Source organism: Athene noctua, chromosome 27, assembly GCF_965140245.1.
Source record: "Athene noctua chromosome 27, bAthNoc1.hap1.1, whole genome shotgun sequence".
Classification (NCBI taxonomy): Eukaryota; Metazoa; Chordata; class Aves; order Strigiformes; family Strigidae; genus Athene; species Athene noctua.
The window spans coordinates 1,977,383-1,997,771 of NC_134063.1; the positions used below are offsets into that span (position 1 = coordinate 1,977,383).

The following is a 20,389-nucleotide window of genomic DNA, read 5'->3' on the forward strand; positions in this document are numbered from 1 at the left end:
TTGTTAACCCTTTCCACTAGATGGCCCCCGAGGTACAGAGGTGACGGCCGTGCTGAGAACAAACCGCTCCCACGGCCGGTGACTATCGCGCCATAAACCAGAGTTAGTGCAGCAAAGCCAAAACCTTAACCCACCTCCCACGGGTGATAAGCAGCAGCACAGGGACTATATACGGCAGGTGAGGTGACACATAACACAGCTCTAAGAGCAAGCAACATGACTCTTAAGAGCCAATAAACTGACATATGAACAGCAACTATTAATTGCTTATAACAGACTATTTGCTTATAAGCAACTATTTGCTTATAACAAATTCATTGTAACACACTCTGATCAGATCTGTCATTATCTCAACCCTTCCAAAAAGGACTGTTGTGGTTTGAACCCAGCCAGCAGCCCAACACCACGAAGCTGCTCACTCACCCTCCCACAGCCAAGGGATGGGCGAAAGAGTTGTGGAGAGGTGAAGTTAAGGAGACTCACAGGCAGAGATAAAAATAATTTCATCACTGAAATAAAATCAAAATAATAATTATAATAATGATAGTAATAATAGAAAATGCAAACAAGTAATGCACAATGCAATTGCTCAGCACCCACTGTCCAATGCTCAGCCTGTTCCCAGAGAACAGAGAATCCTGAAACCGCAATCCTGGAAGCAAGGGTGAAATTACTTCTATTCTTCAGCCTTCCACCTATTCCTTCTTTTCCCTTTTCTTCTTCCTCCTCTATTTTCTCCTTTTTCTATTCCAATTTTTCCTTTTTTGTCCTCTTCTTCTTGCTCCTCCCCCTTTTCCTTTCTGATCCTCTTTCTTATTTTTCCCCTCCTCCTCCTCCTGTTATTCATCTGTCTCCTATTCTTCTTCCTTTTCCACCTCCTGTTCTTCCTTCTGCCTTTCCTTTATCCTTCTCTTCTTCTTCCTCTTTTTTTTTTTTCATCTCTGCCTCCTCCTGTTCTTCCTATTCCTCCTGTTCCTTCTCCAGTTTCTCCTCTCTTTTCATCCCCTTGTCCCCTTTTCTCCTCTTTTTCTTCTCCTCCTGTTACCTCCTCCGCCTCCTTTTTCTCTTCTGGCTATTCTAGATCCTTCTGTTCTTTCTCTTCTTCCTCCTCCTTCTCAACCTCTCTCTCTCTTTCTCCTCCAGTTCTTTCAGTTCTTCATTTTTTTCCTCCTCCTCATTCTCCCACTCCTCTTCATTCTTTTCTGCCTGTAACTCTGTTTCTCATATTACCTTTCTGTTTCTTCACTTGTTCTTCTTAATTTTATTCCTCTTCCTGTTCCATCACACTTTCTGTTCCTAGTGTTGCTCTTAGTCTTTTTCCTTACCAAGTTTCTTCACATTCCTTCTGATCGTTCTGCTCTTCCTTTACCTGTTTCTGTGTGGGTTCCTCTACCTCCTCTTCATGTTGCCTCCTGTTTCTTCCTCCTCCTCTGCTTGCCACCTCCTCCTCTTCTTGACTCCTCCTGCCTCCTGTTGCCTTCTCCTCCTGCTACCTCCTGTTGCCTCCTGTTGCCTCCTATTGCCACCTCCTGTTGCCTTCTTCTCCTCCTCCTTCTGCCTCCTTATCCTCCTCCTCCTCCTCCAGTTGCCTCCTTCTCCTCTTGTTGCCCCCTATTGCCACCTCCTCCTCCTGTTGCCACCAGATGCCTCCTCTTACTCCTCCTTCTGAGTCCTCCTCTTCCTTCCTGTTTCATTCTGTTGTCTCCTCCTCCTCCTCCTCCTCCTGATATTTCTTCCTGTTATCACCTTCTCATCATCCTTTTTCTTTCTGCTGCCTGCTGTTGCTTCCTCGTCCTCCTCCTCCTCTTCCTGAGGGCCACTAATAGCTTTCTGTCCTGGCCACCTCTGTGTCCAAGCCCTAGGTGGTGGGTGTCCATTTTGCGCCTGGGCCCTGGCTGGGGTGAGGGCTAAGAGAGGTGGAGGGTCAGAGGGCAGAGCCAGCACAGAGTCCCAGCGCTGGGGGGGCTGTGAAGGGGCTCCTAAGGGAAGGTGAGAGCCCCTGACAGCTTCCAGTCCTGGCCACTTCTGCATGGGAGCCCATGGTGGGGGGTGTCTGGACCCAGGGGAGGGTGAGGGGAGAGTATGAGGTGCAGTGTGCGGCGCAGAGCCTGTTCCTCGCTCCTGGAGGGCAGCGGAGCATGTCCCAGGCATTGGAAAGCTCTGGCAGATGCACTGGGGCTCTCTATGGAGCAGCAGGGCCCTGACCAGGCCCCAGCAAAGCCCAGTAACGTGACCAGGGCTCTCTGGACAGCAGCAGGGCCTTGCCCAAGTGACTGCAAGTCTGGCAAAGGATCTGGGGAGCTCTGTAGATAAGCAGGGCTCCTCACAGCACCTGACAAAGCCCTGGGGGCACTCCTTAGGGCACGAGGACCCCCTGAGGCTTCCAGCAAAGCTCGCTGAAGGCCTTGGGGCAATCTGGATGGCAGCAGAGCATTGTCCAGCCCCTGGCAAAGCCTGGCAAAAGACCCAGTGCTCTCTGTAGGGCATCAGGGTTCCAAGCGGGACCCAGCAAAGCCCAGCAGAAGCCCTGGGACACTCTGAAGAGGAGTAGTGCCCAGTCTAGACCCTGGCAAAGCCCAGCAGAAACCACAGGTCTCTCTCTTGGGCATCAGGGCTCAGCCTGGGCTCCAACAAAGTCTAGCTGTGGTTGGATGGCCAAGGCTGGCTGCCACATCCCTACCAAGCCACTGTACCACTCCACTTCCTCCACTAGACAAGGGAAGAAGATATGACGAAAGGCTCGTAGGGTGAGATACAGCTAGGGAGATCACTCAGCAATTACTGTCACGGGCAAACACAGTCTCACCTTGGGGAAATTAGTTTCATTTATTGCTAATCAAATCAGAGTAGGATAATGAGAAATAAAAACAAATCTTAAAACAGCTTCCCCTACCCCTCCCTTCTTGCCAGGCTTGACTTCACTCTTGACTTCTCTACCTCCTCCCCTGAGCAGCACAGGGGGATGGGGAACAGGGGTTGCCATAAGTTCATCACAAGTTGTCTGCTGCTTCTTCCTCCTCACTCTTCCCCTGTTCCAGCATGAGATTCCTCCCATGGCAGACAGTCCTTCATGAGCCTCTCCACATGAGCCCTTCTCATGGGCTGAAGTTCTTCACAAACTCCTCCAGCATGGGTCCTTTCCATGGGGTGCAGTCTCTCAGGAATGGATTGTTCCAGCGTGGATCCCCCATGGGGCCACCAGTCCTGCCAGAAAACCTGCTCTAGCATGGGCTCCTCTTCATAGAGGCTCCTGTGGTGCCACAGGTCCTGCTAGGAGCCTGCTCCAGCACAGGCTCTTCATGGGATCACAGTTTCCTTAGGGCACATCCACCTGCTCTGGCATGGGCTCCTCCACGGGCTGCAGGTGGACATCTCCTCCACCATGGACCTCCACGGGCTGCAGGTGGACATCTCCTCCACCATGGACCTCCACGGGCTGCAGGTGGATATCTCCTCCACCATGGACCTCCACGGGCTGCAGGTGGATATCTCCTCCACCATGGACCTCCACGGGCTGCAGGGGGACAACCTGCTTCACCGCGGTCTGCCCCACAGGCTGCAGGGGAATCTCTGCTCCGGCACCTGGAGCACTCCTCCCCCTCCTTCCTCACTGACCTTGGGGTGTGCAAGCTGTTGCTCTCAAATATTCTCACTACTCCCTTCCAGCTGCTGTTATGCAGCAGTTTTTACCCTTTCTTAAATATGTTCTCACAGAGGCACCACCACCTTTGCATATTGGCTCAGCTTTGGCCAGCGGTGGGTCTGTCTTGGAGCTGTCTGGACCCAGCTCCCTCTGACATGGGGGGCAGCTTCTAGCATCTCACAGAAACCACCCCTGCAGTGCCCCCAGATACCAAAACCTTGCCACATAAGCCCAATACACCAGCAGAAGCCCCGGGGCACTCTGGGGAGAAGCAGAGTTCCCAGACCCTGGAAAAGACTGGGAAAAGCCCTGAGGCAGTCTTTACCGAAGTATGGCCCCTGCAGGCCCCCCAAAACTGGTGAGGGGCCTGGGGCTCTCTGGAGGGCAGTGGGGCCCTGATCAGGCATAAGAGTAAGGGACAAAATATTCAAAAACTCCCCATTAAAACCAATAGATCTGACATAAAATGACCCACTGACCAACAGGAGTGAGACCCAGAACCAAGATGCTTATGGGGCCTCCTGGGAGAAACAGGATTTACAACAGGCCAGTTGGACAGGGTCCTCACACCCACCTTACAGAAACTACGGGATAATTGTGAAAGGGATTGCACTGATGGCCTGTATATGCGGAAGGTGCTAGATAAAATTGTGCTCCCTGCTCCTCCAGCCCCACTATCAAGAAACTAATGGAGGAAATCCCAATCCCCGGGCCAAGGCGTTCCCATGACCCATCCCAAGTGGCCAAACTTTTTTAAATAAGTATTAGTAACCGCCTTTGTATACCATTAGTGGTAAATGATAGATTTTCATAGGGGCATAGGAGCCCCAGTATTGATGATTAAAGCGAGGGACAGCACTGCAAAGAATCCAGAAACTTTGAGAAAGGGTGTATCCATCAGGGATCGCCAGCAAAAGACAAGAGCTCCCAGTAGCCAAGATAGGGTTGGGCTCAATGATCTTTACAGGTCCATTCCAACCCAAACTATTCTATGATTCTAGCAAAGCCTGGTGACCACCCTGGGGCTCCCTGGAGGGCAACAGGGCCTTGCCCGGGCACCAGCCATGCCCAGCAAAGGCCCCAGAGTACTCTGGAGAGCAGCAGGACCCTGCCTGGTCCCTGTCAAAGCTCAGTGAAAGTCCGAGGGCTCTCTGGAGCCCAGGCCCTGCCCAGGTCCCAGCAAAAGCCTGGCCAAAGCCCCAGGGTCTCACTGTACGGCACCAGGACCCCGCATTCATCAAATCCATATAAATCCAATTGAGTGGCAAGAATGTTTTGTGGGACTGTGTCAACAGCCCTACAGAAGTCTAAGTAGATGATAACCAACAGCTCTTCCTTCATCCACTGATGCAGTCACTCCATTGTGGAGGGCCACTAGATGAGTGAAACATGAGTTTGCCCTTGGTGAGGCCATGCTGGCAGTCTCTGACCACTCCCATGCCTGGGAGTTTGCTGCATGGTGGTTGAGAAGAGTGTCACCTCTTAGGATAGGTCTGTCCCAGTTCCATTTAATCCCTGTCCTGAAAGCTCTTGGCTTTGCAAAGGGTGGGCGCAGCCCTCAGGGAGTCTGAGTGCAGAGCTGCTGCAGCATCCCTGCGCTACTTATCCTTAGTGTTAACATTAAAGGTGCAAGTGCTGCACTGAGGTGGGAGTGAGGATGAGGAGACCCTGGGTGTCTGCCCTCCCACACCCCCACAGTAGCCACAGTGACGGGTGTGCTTTTTAATGTCAGTTATAATAAAATATTTTTACAGAGCCCAAAAAATTCAAAATAGTGCAAAACATCTCACTGTCATGCATCCATGGTAGCCGCCGCCGGCAGAGCCGCGCGGGGTGATACAGACACACAGGCATCAGTGACACGTGTGCTACAGGAGCAGAACTGGTGGGTTCAATCACATGCGGAACAGGACAATTTGGGGAGGGGGCACGGGGCCAGGGGCACCACGGCTGGGGGGTGTGGGGCTGAGCCCCAGGCTGGCCGTGCGGGAGAAGTGGTTAGAAAAGGGGTGTAAACATTGAACAGAAACAAGAGAGGAAAGCTAAACCCTTTGGTCCCAGGCAAACCCTATAGAAAAAGAACTGTGGGGGCCGGTCGGGGGACCCTGTTTTGGGATGGGGAGGCTGCTGAGAGCGGTACTGACCTGGGGGGTCAGCAGGCCTCTGCCTTCCCCTGCACTTAGGGCAAGCTGGCCAGCTGGGGTGGCCATCCCCCACACCGCACACTGTGGCCTCCTGGGCACTCACACGAGACACACACACCACTGATCACGCAGAAATGGTGGTTAATGGGAAACTGGAGCGGGGGGGTGATCCTCTCGGGTGGGGGTAGGAAAGGTCTTATTTGCACCAAGGAGGTCTCATGGGCGCTGCTGCACTGCACGGGGATGGCTGGTACCCGCTGCTCAGAGCAAAGGCAGACAGGTCCCTCTGCTCCAGTGTCCCCAGCCCTCGCCCCCAAGCCCTGGCACCCTGGGGGCGGCAGTGGGGCAGCCCACGGTGACAGCAAGGCAGGAAGACAGGACAGGGGCCGGGGGCTGCTCCCTGCTGCTCCCGGCCCCCATGATGCCACTGCCAGCCAGGGAGGGGACCCTGTGCAGGGCATGCGGGGGCTGCATCCGCAGACCCAAAAGCCCCAATAGCCCTTCTGGGTGCAGGACACAGCCATGGTCTGGCTGCCCCGTGTATGTACAGCTATTCACATATGTACAGGCTGCTCAGCAGGTGGGAGCCTCTCTGTCCCTCAGGCTGCCCAAGGATGCTTGAGGGATGGGGACAAAGGGCCATCATGCTGTGCCAGACACTCACCAACACCCCTGGGCAGGATGAGACACCACCCCCAAGCCCACCCCAGCCCTCTCCTTGTGTCATTCATTGAGGTTTGGGGCTGGGTAGGACAGGGTAGGTTCAGGGAAGGGCCATTGGGGTCCCTCCATCTGAAACAAGCTGGGAAGGGGCAGATCTGGCCCATCGCCCAGTCTGGGGTCCAGCCCTCCCCTGCAGCCCCACCACCTTCCCATCGGGGTGGGATGGGGCATGGCCGTGCTCTGCACCTCTGTCACCCAGCCAGTTTAGTTAAGGGAGGGATGGGAGCGTCTTGCCACTGCAGCCACGTCCCCCGCTCACCCACACCAGGGCCGGGAAGGAGACTCCTCTTGCGGCCGCTCTTATGGCTTATACATGGCTGGAGGATGCTGTAGAAAAGAGGCCAGGAGTGGGGGGAGAGGGCTGGGGGCTGGAAAGGGTTTAACTGCTGCCCTCCTCGGCCGAGCGTGTGTCTGACTTGAGCTTGACAAACTCCTTGGCCACCTCATCATTGTTGCGTTGGGACAGGATGCGGAGGACAGTGAGGCCAGTGTCATCCATGTGAATGCGGCGGCCCAGGGGCAGCCAGCAGGCACAGCCGGGTCGCTGCAGGATGTCACGGAGCTGCAGGACAGCGATGCCCACGGTCCGGTCCTCGCGGGCGAAGCAGTAATCCTTCACACACACCTGCAGCTCGTAGCACTCAGGGCCCGTCTCTGTCCCCAGGGTGCTGCAGGGGCAAGGGAAGGGCAGTGTTGGCACAGAGGGTCACACTCCCAGGCCCCCTGGCCTTGTGACAGCACCCTATAGGGGTGCTGCCCCTCCACAGCCCCTAAAAAAGCCTTTTAATTTTTTTCCTTTTCCACAGTGCTTTTTTTTGATTCCCTCCCCCCATTTTACCAATGAGAAAACACCTAAAACATCCCCTGGAGGATCAGCAAACTCAACTGGCAGACTCCCAGAGGAGGTCCCCCACACCATGGGGACACATGCCCCAGCCTGGCCCCACATCCCCAGCCCCGCGCTGCCACTCACAACTGGAAGCTCTCATTGTACTTGGGGGCCCAGCTGTTGTTCTTGGATTTAGTGGCAAATTTCCTCTTCTTGTCACTGAGGTGGGGCCCGATGATGTTGACCTCGATGAAGGGCCGGAAGATGCCAGATGTCTGCCACTTGAGGTCATTTGCAGCCAACACTGCAAGGAAGGGGCACATCAGGCTTCTGGGGCACTGCAACCCACCAGAGCCCGCCATCCCCACCGGCAGAACCCACCTTTGACAGTGACTTTGTGTTCACCAGTGCCGGGATGGGTGAAGAGCTCCACGTGGATGGACACCTCCCCAACAGGGTCATCCACTCCAGAGCCTGTGTGGCAAAGGGAAGAGACATGAGTGTCCGTTCCTCTGGCATCCCTGCTGTCCCCTGCCCACCACCAACACCACTGGAGGCGGCAGGTCACCCACCACGGAGCAGGAGTGAGAGGGCAGCAGGATCTGGCCCAATTTGGCCTCTACCCAAGAGTTCTGGGGACAGCAGCAGGGGTGCAGCAACTGCCAAGGACAGCTGAGGCTGGCACCAGGCTGTGCTGGGGCATGGCAGGACCCCCCCAGAATGGCACCAGGCCAGCTCTGTCACCCCAGCCCATGTCAGCAGGGCCTAGTGAGCATCCCTTGCACAGGCAGGGGCTGAGGAGCCTGAGTGGGACGGGGCAGGGGACAGCGTGCCAGGTCCCCCTGCGGCTGGCACAGGGAGGGGATATCAGCACTCCATGCAGGGCTGAGAACATGGGCACAGCACTGGGCAGGAGGGATTTGACCCAGCCCTTGCACCACAGGGCAGCCACGGCCCTGCCAGGGGCTGGGGGCTGACCTGCCCCCTTCTGTATCCCCCTATCTCAGGGACCACATCAAGTCCTGGGGCCCCTGAGCCTGGGGAACTCGGGTGACCTGCGACCAACAGCCCAGCCCACCCCCTCCCCGCCAAAAGCCGTGCATGCACCCATGAAGGAGGGGGTGCAAGGCAGCGGGACAGGCTCCGTGAGTCAGACAGGGCCAAGGAGATCAAACGGAGCTCAGCAGAAAGCTCCCAGGTGGAAACAACAGTGCAAAGGAGGAAACATCCCCCCGTGTCACTGCATGGCCCCCAGCATGAGGGTGCCAGGCCAGGGGGAGGCTGGTGATGGCACACTCTCCATCCACCTTCAGGCCCACCCCTGGCACCCCAAACCCCGAGGCACCTGCCACCCGGGCAGCACTGCATGCTGAGCCAAAATGGAGGGGATGGTGGGCGAGGAAGGGGGGTCTGGGTAGGGGAGGCCAAGCATGGGGTGCAGTCCCGGCCCTTCTGGCAGGGTGTGATGGAGACCAAGCAGGACCCATGGAGCTGGGCTCATTCCTCACACCCCGGGGCAGGCGGACAGAGCTCGCCGGAGCAAGGCTAGTAATGGTCCTTCTGGCAGTAGGGTGGATGAGAGGGGGACATGGACACAGCCATGGCCTCCCCTGGGGTCACGTGTCCCTAGGGCACAGCTCCCCAACTTGCAGAGAGGTTGTGGCAGGTCCCCACTCCCAGGCAGCAGCACTGGGGACGATGCAGGGTGCCCCGGGATTGAAGCAAAGGCAGGCATCGCCATCCGCATGGGGTACAGCCCCCCTCCCCAGGCTGGTGGTCAGCACAGCTGAGCACAGTTCCTCCAAATTCAGCCCAAAGTAGCCCTGGGAGTGCAAGTCTGTGGGCAGAGGGGTCCAGCTCATGCCAGGAGTCCCCAAGGCTGGCGGTGCTGGGACGGGGCTCCTGGCCACCCCGGCCCCCAGTGCCGGGACTGTTACTAGCCCAGGCCGGCGGCGGCAGGCAGGTGCAGGGGTGGGCGAGCAGCACACGTACCCTTCTCAGGATAAATTTCTTCACTAAGGGTAAACCTAATACCTTTCCCACCATGAACTAGTGGGAAGGAGAGAGAAAGAGACAGAGACACATCACAGAGTAGACAGAGAGAGGAGGAAGGAGAGGATGTGTGTGGGGGACAGGAACAATGAAAGAAAGGGGGAGAAAACAGAAAGAAAGAGAGATCAGATCTCACAGACAGATGGAGAGCCGAGCATCTGGACAACACTAGTGACACGGGAGTGCCAGGCAGCACCCAGCTCTAAGCCCAGCAGGTCCTGGGGCCAGACTGCACCCAGGGGTGCTGGCACCCACCAGACCCAACCCCACACCCCCAACACGGCTGGCACAGGAGGCACAGACAGGACAGACGTCCCTTGCAGGAGACGCACAGACAGCAAACGCACGTCCCACTCCCCAAGGACGCAGACAAGCCTGCCTGGGGCACTCCGCTGTGGTACATGACCACTGCTGAACATCCCTGTCCCCTCCTCGAGCAGCCAAGGGACAAAATAAAGGTCAGTATTTAGACCCAAGGGGTAGCCCTGCCCCAGAGGGTGCCTGGCACCCTGCACCGCATGGCTCTGGGACAGGGGCGGTGCCTGAGAGGCACCCGGCACCCTGGATGGATCCCAAACCATGGGGTACGTGGGCACCCACCATGCCAGGACAGGCCCTGGCACAGCACCTGCATCCAGCCAAGGCTGCACGAGGTCAGAGCCCTGGCCGGGCTGGCACCACTTGGCCAAGACTGGCAGCTCTAAGGCAAGGTTGGACCAGAAGTGTCTGTGCTGGGCAGCAGGGGCCATCCAGAGGGGACAAACACTGTGACACATAGCCAGAGGGTGACCTTCTCCCCCACCCACAAGCCCCAGCTATGCCCTGGCACTGGGGACATGCTCTTCTTGCTGGTGGGGGACTTGGGGTTGCCAGGCTGCCTCTGGGCACCCACAGCTTCTCTTCACCTGCAAACCATGGGAGGAAAAAGCCCTTCCCTCCCCACCCATCCCTCCCACTCCTCTACGAGCCTGGCTGGGACCCCCAACCCCACCAGGATGGGGCCCTGGTTGTGGGGCAGCCAAGCCCGGGTGGGGGGCCCGAGTGGGGGGCCAGGGCAGTGCGTCCTACCCTGCGAAGCCTGGGTCTGCACAAAGGTTTTGATGAGGAGGTCAGTGGCCTGGGTGTAGAGGGACAGGGCGTAGCGCAGTGACTGCAGGTCAGGGCTCTTCTCCAGGAACGTCTTCTTCAGCCCCACGCCGCCAGCGTGGAAGTATTGCTAGAACGGAGGAAGACAGCTGCAGGGACCTCAGCAGCTCTGCTGGAGCCCCCCCCCCCCCGATGCTCCCCCAGGTCTATGCCTCGGGGCTAGAGCCCTCAGGGACACCCCTTCGTACCCCAGAGTACCCTCACCTTGATGGTGTCCAGTGCCAGCTCCACCACTGCACATTGCTTCGGGGTCAGGCTCTTGGCTTCCTCCCGCACCATGTGGTCCTGCAAGGCACAAATCCTGCTCTCAGCACAGGACCTGGGCCCCACTCCCCTCACTCCAGCTGTGTCAGCAAACAAGCCCTGGTGGGGTCCCTGCGACAGTGCCAGTGCCAGCCTCCAAAGTGCCACCCGTCCTGGCACAGGGAGGAGCTCAGACTGCCCGTGCTCCCCAGCCCAACCTCCCAGCCCTCACCTTCAGCTTGGAGAGCTGCCCCAGCTCCTTGGCTGCGTTGAAAATCATCTGCGTGCCCTGCAGAGAGCAGAGAGACAGGAATGACCCTGGTGAGCAGCCAGGACAGGGGTACCATGGACACATGGTGCCAGGAGCTTGCTGCAGCTCCAAGGGCTCCCCTGGCCCCCCAGGCTCCCGGGGACCAGAGGGGTGCTCCTCAGAGAGCCCCAAGGCCACCGGCCATGCCGTGGTGGTGCGGGGCTGGCAGCCCCTGTCCCAGCCCCTGAGCAAAGGGGTGTGGCTGGGGGCTTGGGGCCCCCAGAGCAGGACATCACCCTGGCATCAGGGCCCTCGCACCCTGCTCAGCACAAGCAGCTTGGCCCAAGGGTCCCATCCTGCTCCCTGTGGTGTCCAAGCACCCGCTTCTGCATCCAGCAGAGCCCAGCTCGGCACAGCACTGGCACCGCATGGGCAATCATAGGACATGGGGCGGGGGAGCAGAGAGTGAGCGCAGGGGGACAGTGGGCACGGGCAGGATGTACCACGGTCCCTCTGTACCCCACGATGCTGGTGGCCCAGCCAAACACCCCACTGCCCCCTGCCCAGTCCCAGCCCCACAGAGGCTCCCAGCCCCTCTGCACCCCAGGGAACACCGTGGATGGGAGCCCCTGGCCGCCTTCGCCTGCCCTGGGCCGTGCCACCCCCATGGGCAACGGCCGTGAAGCCATTCCTTGGGGCCACTGGCACGGCTCCTGGGAACGCAGCCCCACGGCACAGGCAGGTCCCACTCACCTCCCTAGTCTGGCAACCACTTACCAGGCTGAGCTCAAGCTTCCCTTCTCAAGCCCTCCAGTGTGCAACGTGCAACTGGGTAAAACGAGGGCCCAGTGAAGAAGAGCCAGCAATGCCCACCTCCTTCACCCTCCAGGCATCAGTAGCTCCAGTCCTTCCCAACAATGAGAAACCCCAGCATCTATCCCACTAGCCATTACCTTCTGCAGGGGTCTGGCCCGCCCATGCCCTCATTTTGTAAACCCCCATTAACCCTTTATGGGCTCCCCCCCCCCCCCCCCCCCAAGTTCTGTCCCATTAATCCTTCCCTTGCTCTCCCCGTCTCCCCCAGCCAGTGAACAGACTGGGAGCTGGGGACACTGGTGTCACCCAAACACACAACCGGACAACAACTACTGAGCTGGGACCCCCCCCGACCCCACAGCGCACGGGACAAGGGACAGGAAGGAGGTGAGAGGAGGGACCAGAGCCAAGTGGGGAGCAGAAGAGCCATGTCCTTACTTCAGTGTGACTGGGCAGCTTCACCCTGCTCTGGAAGAGAACAGCAAGGGACAGTTACTGGTGGCCCCAGCAGCAGCCAGCCGCGGGTCCAGGCCCCCCACATCCCCCAGCTGTGTAGGCTCTGGCCCTCTGACTGTGCCCAGTTCTCCACTGGATCAGCACCAGTTCACACCTGCAAAGGCTCAGCCCAATGTGCTTGCAATGTGATGAGCATGTCAGGTCTCTTCCTAAGTGGGGGCAGGCTTACTCCCTGCCTTGTTTGGGGCTGCAGAAATAGCAGCAGGGGGATGAAAGGAGCCCTCCCAGCATGCTCAGCAAACTGGGACAGGACCCAGCATCCCCTGGGAGAGCAGGGGGCATTGCCCACGCAGGCATTGCCCAGACAGTGCCGGCGTGGCTCTTCCTGAAGCCAGGCTCTGGGAGCAGGCAGCCTGGAGGGCTGTGGGGAGCACCCAAGAAAGGGAGAGTCCACGTGCCTGCAGAAAGCCTTTTGGGCAAGTTTTGGGTTCAGCACACCTTGCTGAGGCCCCCCAAGCATCAGGGGGAAGCAGGCTCAGAGGTCCAGGGGATCTCAGCAGCCCTGGGGCCCCCAGTGTGCCCTGCACATCCCCAGCATGGCCCAGCATCCTGGGGGTCACCTCTTCTTCAGCCCCCAGAGGTGAGATAGGTTTGTGCCCAGGATCTCCCATGCTTGGTCACCCCATCCCCACACCGTCCCAGCCAGGCACCTGGAGACGTGCTGAGCACCTTGGGCAGCATCTCCCATGCCCACCTGGTGATGGGTAACACCCCATACCCACCCAGAGGGCTAAACACAATGTGACACCGGCTCCCTATCCCAGGACACACAGAAACAGGTCACTGCCCCCATCCTGCACCCAGGCAGCACGTCCCGGACAACACGGTACACCTCAACACAACAACACGCCACGCAGGCAACGGCACATCCAGACAGCACGACAGAGGAAGCACGGACAAGCCTGGCCCTCCACAGCAGGCGGGTGTGGGGCCACGAGTGTGGCCATGGGGCAATGACACACATGGAGCCCACAGCTATTTACCTTCTCTGTCCCCTTGCCATGTTTTCTCAAGAGCGTTCCCTGTAGAAGCAACGTCAGAGGTTGAGTGGTGGGGTGGGGACAGCGTGGGACAGGACACAGGGGTGCAGGGCAGGGCTGGGCACGTGGGGTGGCCGCAAGCTGGCGGCAAAGACATGGCTGAGCTCCTACAGGACAGCCAGGGCCCATGGGGGGTGGCCCCTGTTGGGGTGCTGGGTTAGTGGAAGACTGGTCCCAGAGGTATGCTGGGTCAGTGAGGGACTTGTGTCTTCGGGATGCTGGGCCAACTGGTCCCCACTGGAATGCAGGATGCTGCACTGATGGGGAACTGGTCCCCACACTGGGATGCTGGGCTTATGGCTAGCTGATCCCTGCTGGGATAAAGGGGTGCTGAGCCCATGGGGAACTGGTCCCCACTAGCATACAGGGGGCAGGGGCTAGCTGGCACTGTGTGTGGGCATCCTCTGGTGCCCCCACATTCCCCTCCAGCTCTGGCCAACACTCACAGTGCTGGGAACGGAGCGGGGAGCGGGCAGTTGTACTTGGGTTTGGCACTCAGAGTCCTGGTCCATGCGGTGCTGGGCTCAGCAACAACCCCACACTGACCCAGGCCCAGCAGCGGCAAGAGAAACAGTGTAAAGTGGGGTAGCAGTGCCATGGCGGGGGGGTCCTAACCAGCCTCCTGGGGGGGCACAGAGGCACATCTGAATGAGGAGGGGGTAGCAGGGGAGTCAGCTAGTGGGGAAGCCTGTGGGAGGGACAAGCAGCAGAGTTAGGGCCAAGCAGGGGCACCAGAAGGGTTTCTTGTCCTGGAGGGGAACTGAGGCACGGGGTGAACAAGAGGTCCTTGAACCCCACAGAGCTGACACCACCTCGGCCCCCCAGCAGCCGCAGCAAGGCTGGGACACGGGGTCCCCATGAGGTCTGAGGGAGGCTCAGCCCCAGGCTGCCCCCAGGGCCTCTCCAAATGCTGCTGTTGGAAACAAAAGGGTTTGGGGGACATGAGACGGGCGTTTGTCCCCACAGGGACTGGCACCCAGCACCCCGCCACCGGCACCCACACCACTGCTCCTCCTCGTGAAGGTGCCTGCGGTCAAACCAGGAGTAGGGGGAGGACTGGGGGTGGCTGTGGCCCTTCCCTGGCCCCATGGGGCAGAAGCCCATGGCCACCGACTGAGCAGAAGAGGACGAGAGGTAACTGCTCCGCCAAAGCCATGCAAGGCCCCAGCAGCACTGCCGAGATGGGACCCACGCGCCCGGGCTCCGAGGGCTGTACCCCCACCAGGGAAAAAGTCTCACAACTTGCACCAGCAACCTGCCCACCGCTGAGCAGCCAGGCCAGGGACTGTCATGCCCCAGTGAGATGCTGCTCTCCACAGGCAGAGAAAGTCTCTGCCCTCAGCCCCCACCACAGCTGCACCCCAGCCAGGGCCTCAAGGGGAAACTGAGGCACAAGGGCCCAGGGAAGAGCAGCCCTGAGTGCCGGGCACGCACCGCTGCCCCTGCTCCTGCCTCCTGCCGCCTCTCTCACCCCTCAGCCAGAGAAGGACGATGGGACCAGCCAGGCTTTGGCTGTCCCTGGTTACATGGCGCTGCCCCAGCGCGTCCCCTCCTACTCCATCACCAACACTTGCCCCTCCCCACATCCAGCCACCGCGAATCTGTCCGGGACCTTTCCACCCCCTGAACCCAGCTGGGGCCGTGGGCAAGTGCCCACCAGGAGCAAGTGCCAAGCGGGCAGCATGAGGATGGGGACCACAGAGGTGGACCAAGTCAGGAGCCAGAGGAGGGCGTGGGCAGGACGCGGGCAGCCACACAAGACAAAAACCGGTGAGGCCAGGACCGACACACAGCGGACAGACAGACAGACAGACAGGGAGCTGCCGTACTTACAATCATCTGCCATTGAGAGGCGAGCGGAGCAATTGGAGAGAACAACCATGACATGAGTGTTGGCCTCTGCCTCCAGCCTCCCCAGCCCCAGCTGCCCCACGGCCCCCCCCACCCCACCAGCCAGGGTGGGCAGCAGAGCCAGGGGTGTCCCTCACCTGATGTGTCACAGCAGTTGGCATCGATGCCCTGCCACCAGCACCGCAGGTCCCCACAGCCCCAAAGTGGCCCCATCCCAGCCTGCCCAGCCCTTCCTCACCATGGCAGGGGGTTCTGCCCCGTGGGGACCCAGCTCCAGGGAGCTGGTAGACCCCACTTGACACCTGGCTCTGACACATAGCCCGAGGCCACCAACCCACCAGCCACCCTGGGCAGGCTGTCCCCTGCCACAGGGACCAGCCACAGCACAGCCCCTCTAAGGGCTGCCTCCCCTCAGGAAAACTGCCCCACAGATCCACATGGCCACCTCACCTCTGCCCCCAGCACAGGACTCGCAGCCTCCAGAACACAGCATAGCCACGCTCAGTGTGAGGGGACAGAGAGAGGGACTGGGAAGGCAACAGGGGCCCAGTGGCACCAGTGTTCCTGCTGGATTTGGCCATCTCTGGCCAAGGGTGTGCAAACCTGAACAGGAGCGATGCAGGGCTGAGCTGAGCCGGGCTCTGGGCTATGACAAGATGCCAGTGAGGTGGCACCACTGAGCGCTGACAGGTCACCAGTGCGCTGTCCCTTTCAGACACAGCCCGAGGAGCCCCACAGCCCCAGAAAGGTGACACAGTGGCCAGTGGCTCCAGGGACTCCAAGTAAGAGCCCAAGCTCAGCTTTTTGACAGTGACAAAAGCCACTGAGAGTGACAGGGACAGATGTGTGGCTGGCTCAGAGCCCTTGGTGTCACCTTCCCTGCCTGACCCTGAGGGAACAGCTGCCCCTGGAAGCTTCAGGGTGCACAGCTACAAGTGGGGGAGGACAGACACACAGCGCTGCGATACAGAGCCCCAAAGCCTGTGGGCAACCTCCCTCTGAGGAGGGACCATTCCCCGGGCTTTGCCCTGCTTCCTCAGAGTCTGTTCAGCTCACGAGCAAGGAAGAGTTCAGCCCTGCTGCTGGGATGTGCCCTCCCATCCCCACGAAGCCAGTCCCCGCTCCTCAGACAACCGCAGCCCCATGGCAAGGACGATGTGCGGTGGCTCCCCACACTCTGAGAGCCTCCTGACTCACTTTCTGGCACAGGGACTGTGCCCACAGCTGCTGCCCCAGCTCAAGGGCAAGGATGGAGAGGAAAGGACCAGTGTCCCATCTTGGTGCCACATGGAAGTGACAGGAAGGTCCTTTGGCAAAGCCAGCCAAGAGGGTGCTGAGCTGTGCTGGGTACCTGGGTCAAGCATGACCTTTCTTTCCTCTGTCCCTTCGCTGGCCATGAGCTGGGGGCAGGTTTGGGGACATCACCAAAGTCCCAACCCCCTCAGCAGCCAGCGAGGGCACCTGGACAGCAATGTCCCACACTGGCCCCAATCAGCCACCTCTCAGCTCCAGCGTCCCCTGTCGCTGGTCCCCCTCCCCATCACTCACCGTTTGGTCAGTAAGCGGAGGCAGGACGATTGTCTTTTCCATCGTGTTCATCACCAGCTTCCAGAGCTCCTTCAGCACCCGCTTCAGCACTGTCTTCTCACAGATCTTGGCAAAGAGTGTCAGGCTGCAGAGAGGGGATGGAGCTGAAAGTCCCAGCACAGCACCCTGATGCCACCCCTTGCACGGTCACCCTGACCCTAGAGGTCCCACAGACTCTTGGGCCAGAGGCACTGGGGAGGGGGAGGGAGGTCCCTGTTGCCCTCCACACTCACTTGCTGTCCAGAAGGTCCATGATGGGCTGCAGGACGTTGTCAGCATCCTGCGCAACGCTGCTGCAGGTGCTAGCGGGAACGTTGCCGGTGCCCTTCACCTGGCCCAGGATGTCACCCATCTGCTTCACACACTCCTCGATGTGTGGCTGGAAACTGGGGACAACAACGCCCAGGCAGCTCAGCATCCCCCACGGCCGTGCCCAGAACCCGGCTGAGCAGAACCCCCAGCCTGGCCCCAGCCACAGCTCCTGGATCCCCAAACCTCTCCCTGGCCCCACATCCTCTTGCCCAGGTGTACCTGGTGGCAAAGACGCGGCTCAGCTCATCCAGGACATTGTTGAGTTTCACCTGCAGTTCCTTGAGGATATCACTGGCTTCTGTGTCCAGCTGAAGGAGGGACAGGTTGGAGAAGCCATCAGGGTCCCTGGCCCAGCCCTGGGGGGGGGTCTCTGAACCCCAAATTCCCCTGGGCAGGGTGAAGCCCATTCGTCACCCAACATCGTGGGAGAGCAGGATGCCATGGGGTGGGACAGTGTGTTCCCATACAGGAGTGAGGAACGGGGGAAAGGGCTGCCTCTGGGGAGAAGGGACTGATCCAGCCCCTCCACAGGGCTCCCTCCTGGAGACCCCTGACACTCACCTCCTTCCCACCCATGGCTTCAAACATCTTCTCAAGCTGGACGCGGAGCTGCTGGATGTTGTTCATCAGGATGCAGGGCTGGAGGAGTGGGATGGAGAGGGGGGTCATCACAAACAAATGTGGTTGGAGCAGCTGCCCACCACCCCAGATCCCTCCCACCCTGCACTGGGGGACACAGGAACAGTCGTGGCACAGAGCCCTGACTAGCAACACTTCAGGGACTCCCATCAGATAGAGACTGAGGGCAGGACCTGGGTCACAGGGACCAGCTCTGGAGCCAGGGTGATGGCTGGGGTCACTGTGTGGGACATGCCCCCCCATCCCCACCAGGCAGGTGGTAAGTAGAAGAGAGATACATCACCACTTTCTCCTTCTCCTTAGAGCAGTACAAGGCAAAATCCTTGGAGATGATCTCAGCATACTGGAGAAGCACATTGCTGATGGTCTGCAGTCAAACGAGGGCCGCAACAAACATACCCAGACAGCAGCAAAGAGGAGGAAGGAGGAAGAGAAGTAGGCCATGAATCCCACAGCAGTGAAACAACCCAATGCCTAGATAGACCCTGGGACACCCGGACCCTCTAGCCCCATGGATGCACCAGGAGCTGCATGGGCACAGCCACTGGAAGCCAGATGCAGCACATCTGGCTTTCACAGGCAGCTCCCACACAGCTGTGAAGGCATCAGCCTACATGTAACTCCCTCCCACACTGCAGCAAGCCAGTAGCATTTAATTAATCTAGATTGATTACTAATTAATTATCTAATCTCCTGTGCTAGCAAAGCTGGGACAGCCACAGGGTCTGTTAGTGACACACTTGCTTGAACATCCCTCTTATTGGTGGTGCAATCTGTGCCCTGTGCTGCTGCCTGCGTCTGGATGGGAGGCGGCAGAGAGAGCCCAGGAGCCCTGGGCCAGGGCTGGGACTGGGTGCCAGAGGTGCTGCTGGCCCAGCAGCCCCCACCCCAGCAGCTGCCCACCTTGGCAAACCTTCGCATGTAGTGCCCAACGATCTGGGGGTCAGGACATTCGAGCTTCTTGATGATCTCAAAGCTCTGATTGAGCTGGGAGAAGACGTCCACCACCGAGCAAGAGAAGAGTGCGTGTTCCGACGTCTGCTGGAACTGGGGGAGCAAGAGGCAGTGTCAGCAGGAGGTGGGGAGGGAAGATTTTGGGCATTGAGGGACAAGCCCTTCACCCAGCCCTAGTTGCAGCTCCTGTGCCCACTGACAGTCCTGTCCATACCCCATCCTTCTTGTCGCGCTCCAGTGCTCCATGCAGGAAATCCCGCGACACCTCTTCATTCTCATCCAGCCACTGGATAACGAAGGGCTCAAACCAGCTGGAAGAGAGGCCCATCCCCAGTGAGGCTGGCTAGTCCCTGGGGTGCAAGCACCCCCTCCCCGGCCCCCCAAGGCCTGCACTCACGCGGGGTACTCAGGCACACGGCTCTTGAAGGAGGGAAGCTCGGTGACATACTCGTTGTACAGCCACTTCACCTTGAAGTGCAGGTTCATGTAGTCCGCACTCTTGCACAGGCGGTGCTTGTCGTGCTCTGCACGGGAAAGGTGAGTGTGTGCAGGGGTTGCTTCGAGCCCCAAACCTGGGAGGCAGCTGCCTCAAGGGCAGCTCCAGGGATGCCAGTGTAATGGGAAGTGCTTCTTGAGTGGGATTTAAGCTAGCCATCGTGTTGATGAGCAGGCAAAATGGGTTTGCCCAGGGAACAGGCAAGAGTGCAGCTCCTGCCTGGTTCCCCCACCCGGCTCAAGGTGGCACAGGGGGACTCACCCTCCATCGCATACTTCATGTCCTGAGCAAAGAGGTTCCACATCACCTCAGCGCTGATCTTCCCCACGTTCAGTTCCTGGGGGAACCTGGGACGAGGGGAAAGCACGGACACGGGGTGGACCAGCCTCCACTACAACCCCCCACATCTCCTGCTTGCCTCAGTTTCCCAATCTGTAGGATGGATGTTACAACCCACTTCCAAAGGACTAAAGCCACCATTGCCACCATGTGGATATCCCCCTGAGTGCAAAGCAGGGTCCCCTTTCCCAGCACCTACTCACTGGTTCAGGCAGGGCGTGTAGGAATTCTTGTCCTCCTCGATAATGGAGACTATCAAGGTGATGAGCTTGGACCAGAAATCCAGGTTTTTGATGCTGGGGCCCTGCTCCTCGGGAGGCACCTCGCCTTTCTTAGTCTGGAGTGATGGGGACACAGTGGAAGCTCCAGTCATCCCACCCACCAGGCTCAATTTCAGGGCAGGGCTAACAAGGAGGCAGGAGGACTCTGGGGACACCCTGAAGGCCCCCACGCAGCCCCGCCTTGTCTGGGCCCAGTCTCAACCCCGCAGCAGTGGGGCTCAAACCCTGCCCAAGGCTTGGGGCTCATTCTGCATGGGGCTGAGTGCTCTGGAGAGGGAGCAGGAGCATCACGGGAAGAAGAAGGGCAGGGGATGGGCAAGGTGAGAAGGGGGCAGCGAGGTCCCAGTGCATCCCAGCTCCCCCAGCCCAACGCACCGGGTCCGTCTGGTACTCGCGACTGTAGAGCTCATGACAGTTGTTGAAGATGTACTCGTAGGTGGAGTTGAGGCAGGCTTTCACGCAGTCCTTCACCACCTGGCTGGCTCGTGGGGGGCTCTGCAGCTCCTGGACCTGGGTGTGCAGGGAGGG

The 20,389-nt window shown here is 59.1% G+C and overlaps 1 protein-coding gene across 1 annotated transcript in view; it reads right to left on the reverse strand.

Annotated features, from left to right (window-relative positions):
* Positions 1-2,352: 2,352 nt before the first annotated feature.
* UNC13A (unc-13 homolog A) overlaps positions 2,353-20,389 on the reverse strand; it is a 39,570-nt gene continuing 21,533 nt past the window's right edge. Inside the window, exons 25-45 of the mRNA XM_074928164.1 lie at positions 20,237-20,371; positions 19,784-19,917; positions 19,503-19,588; positions 19,143-19,269; positions 18,960-19,056; positions 18,695-18,838; positions 18,075-18,158; positions 17,714-17,791; positions 17,372-17,460; positions 17,074-17,226; positions 16,802-16,925; positions 15,236-15,241; positions 13,346-13,384; positions 12,285-12,314; positions 11,013-11,069; positions 10,742-10,822; positions 10,460-10,607; positions 7,721-7,813; positions 7,484-7,643; positions 3,506-7,178; positions 2,353-3,388 (exon numbers count right to left, since the gene is read on the reverse strand). Coding sequence (XP_074784265.1) covers positions 6,890-7,178; positions 7,484-7,643; positions 7,721-7,813; positions 10,460-10,607; positions 10,742-10,822; positions 11,013-11,069; positions 12,285-12,314; positions 13,346-13,384; positions 15,236-15,241; positions 16,802-16,925; positions 17,074-17,226; positions 17,372-17,460; positions 17,714-17,791; positions 18,075-18,158; positions 18,695-18,838; positions 18,960-19,056; positions 19,143-19,269; positions 19,503-19,588; positions 19,784-19,917; positions 20,237-20,371 — 2,154 coding nt within the window. The 3' untranslated portion in view covers positions 2,353-3,388; positions 3,506-6,889. The remainder of the gene's footprint in view (positions 3,389-3,505; positions 7,179-7,483; positions 7,644-7,720; positions 7,814-10,459; positions 10,608-10,741; positions 10,823-11,012; positions 11,070-12,284; positions 12,315-13,345; positions 13,385-15,235; positions 15,242-16,801; positions 16,926-17,073; positions 17,227-17,371; positions 17,461-17,713; positions 17,792-18,074; positions 18,159-18,694; positions 18,839-18,959; positions 19,057-19,142; positions 19,270-19,502; positions 19,589-19,783; positions 19,918-20,236; positions 20,372-20,389) is intronic.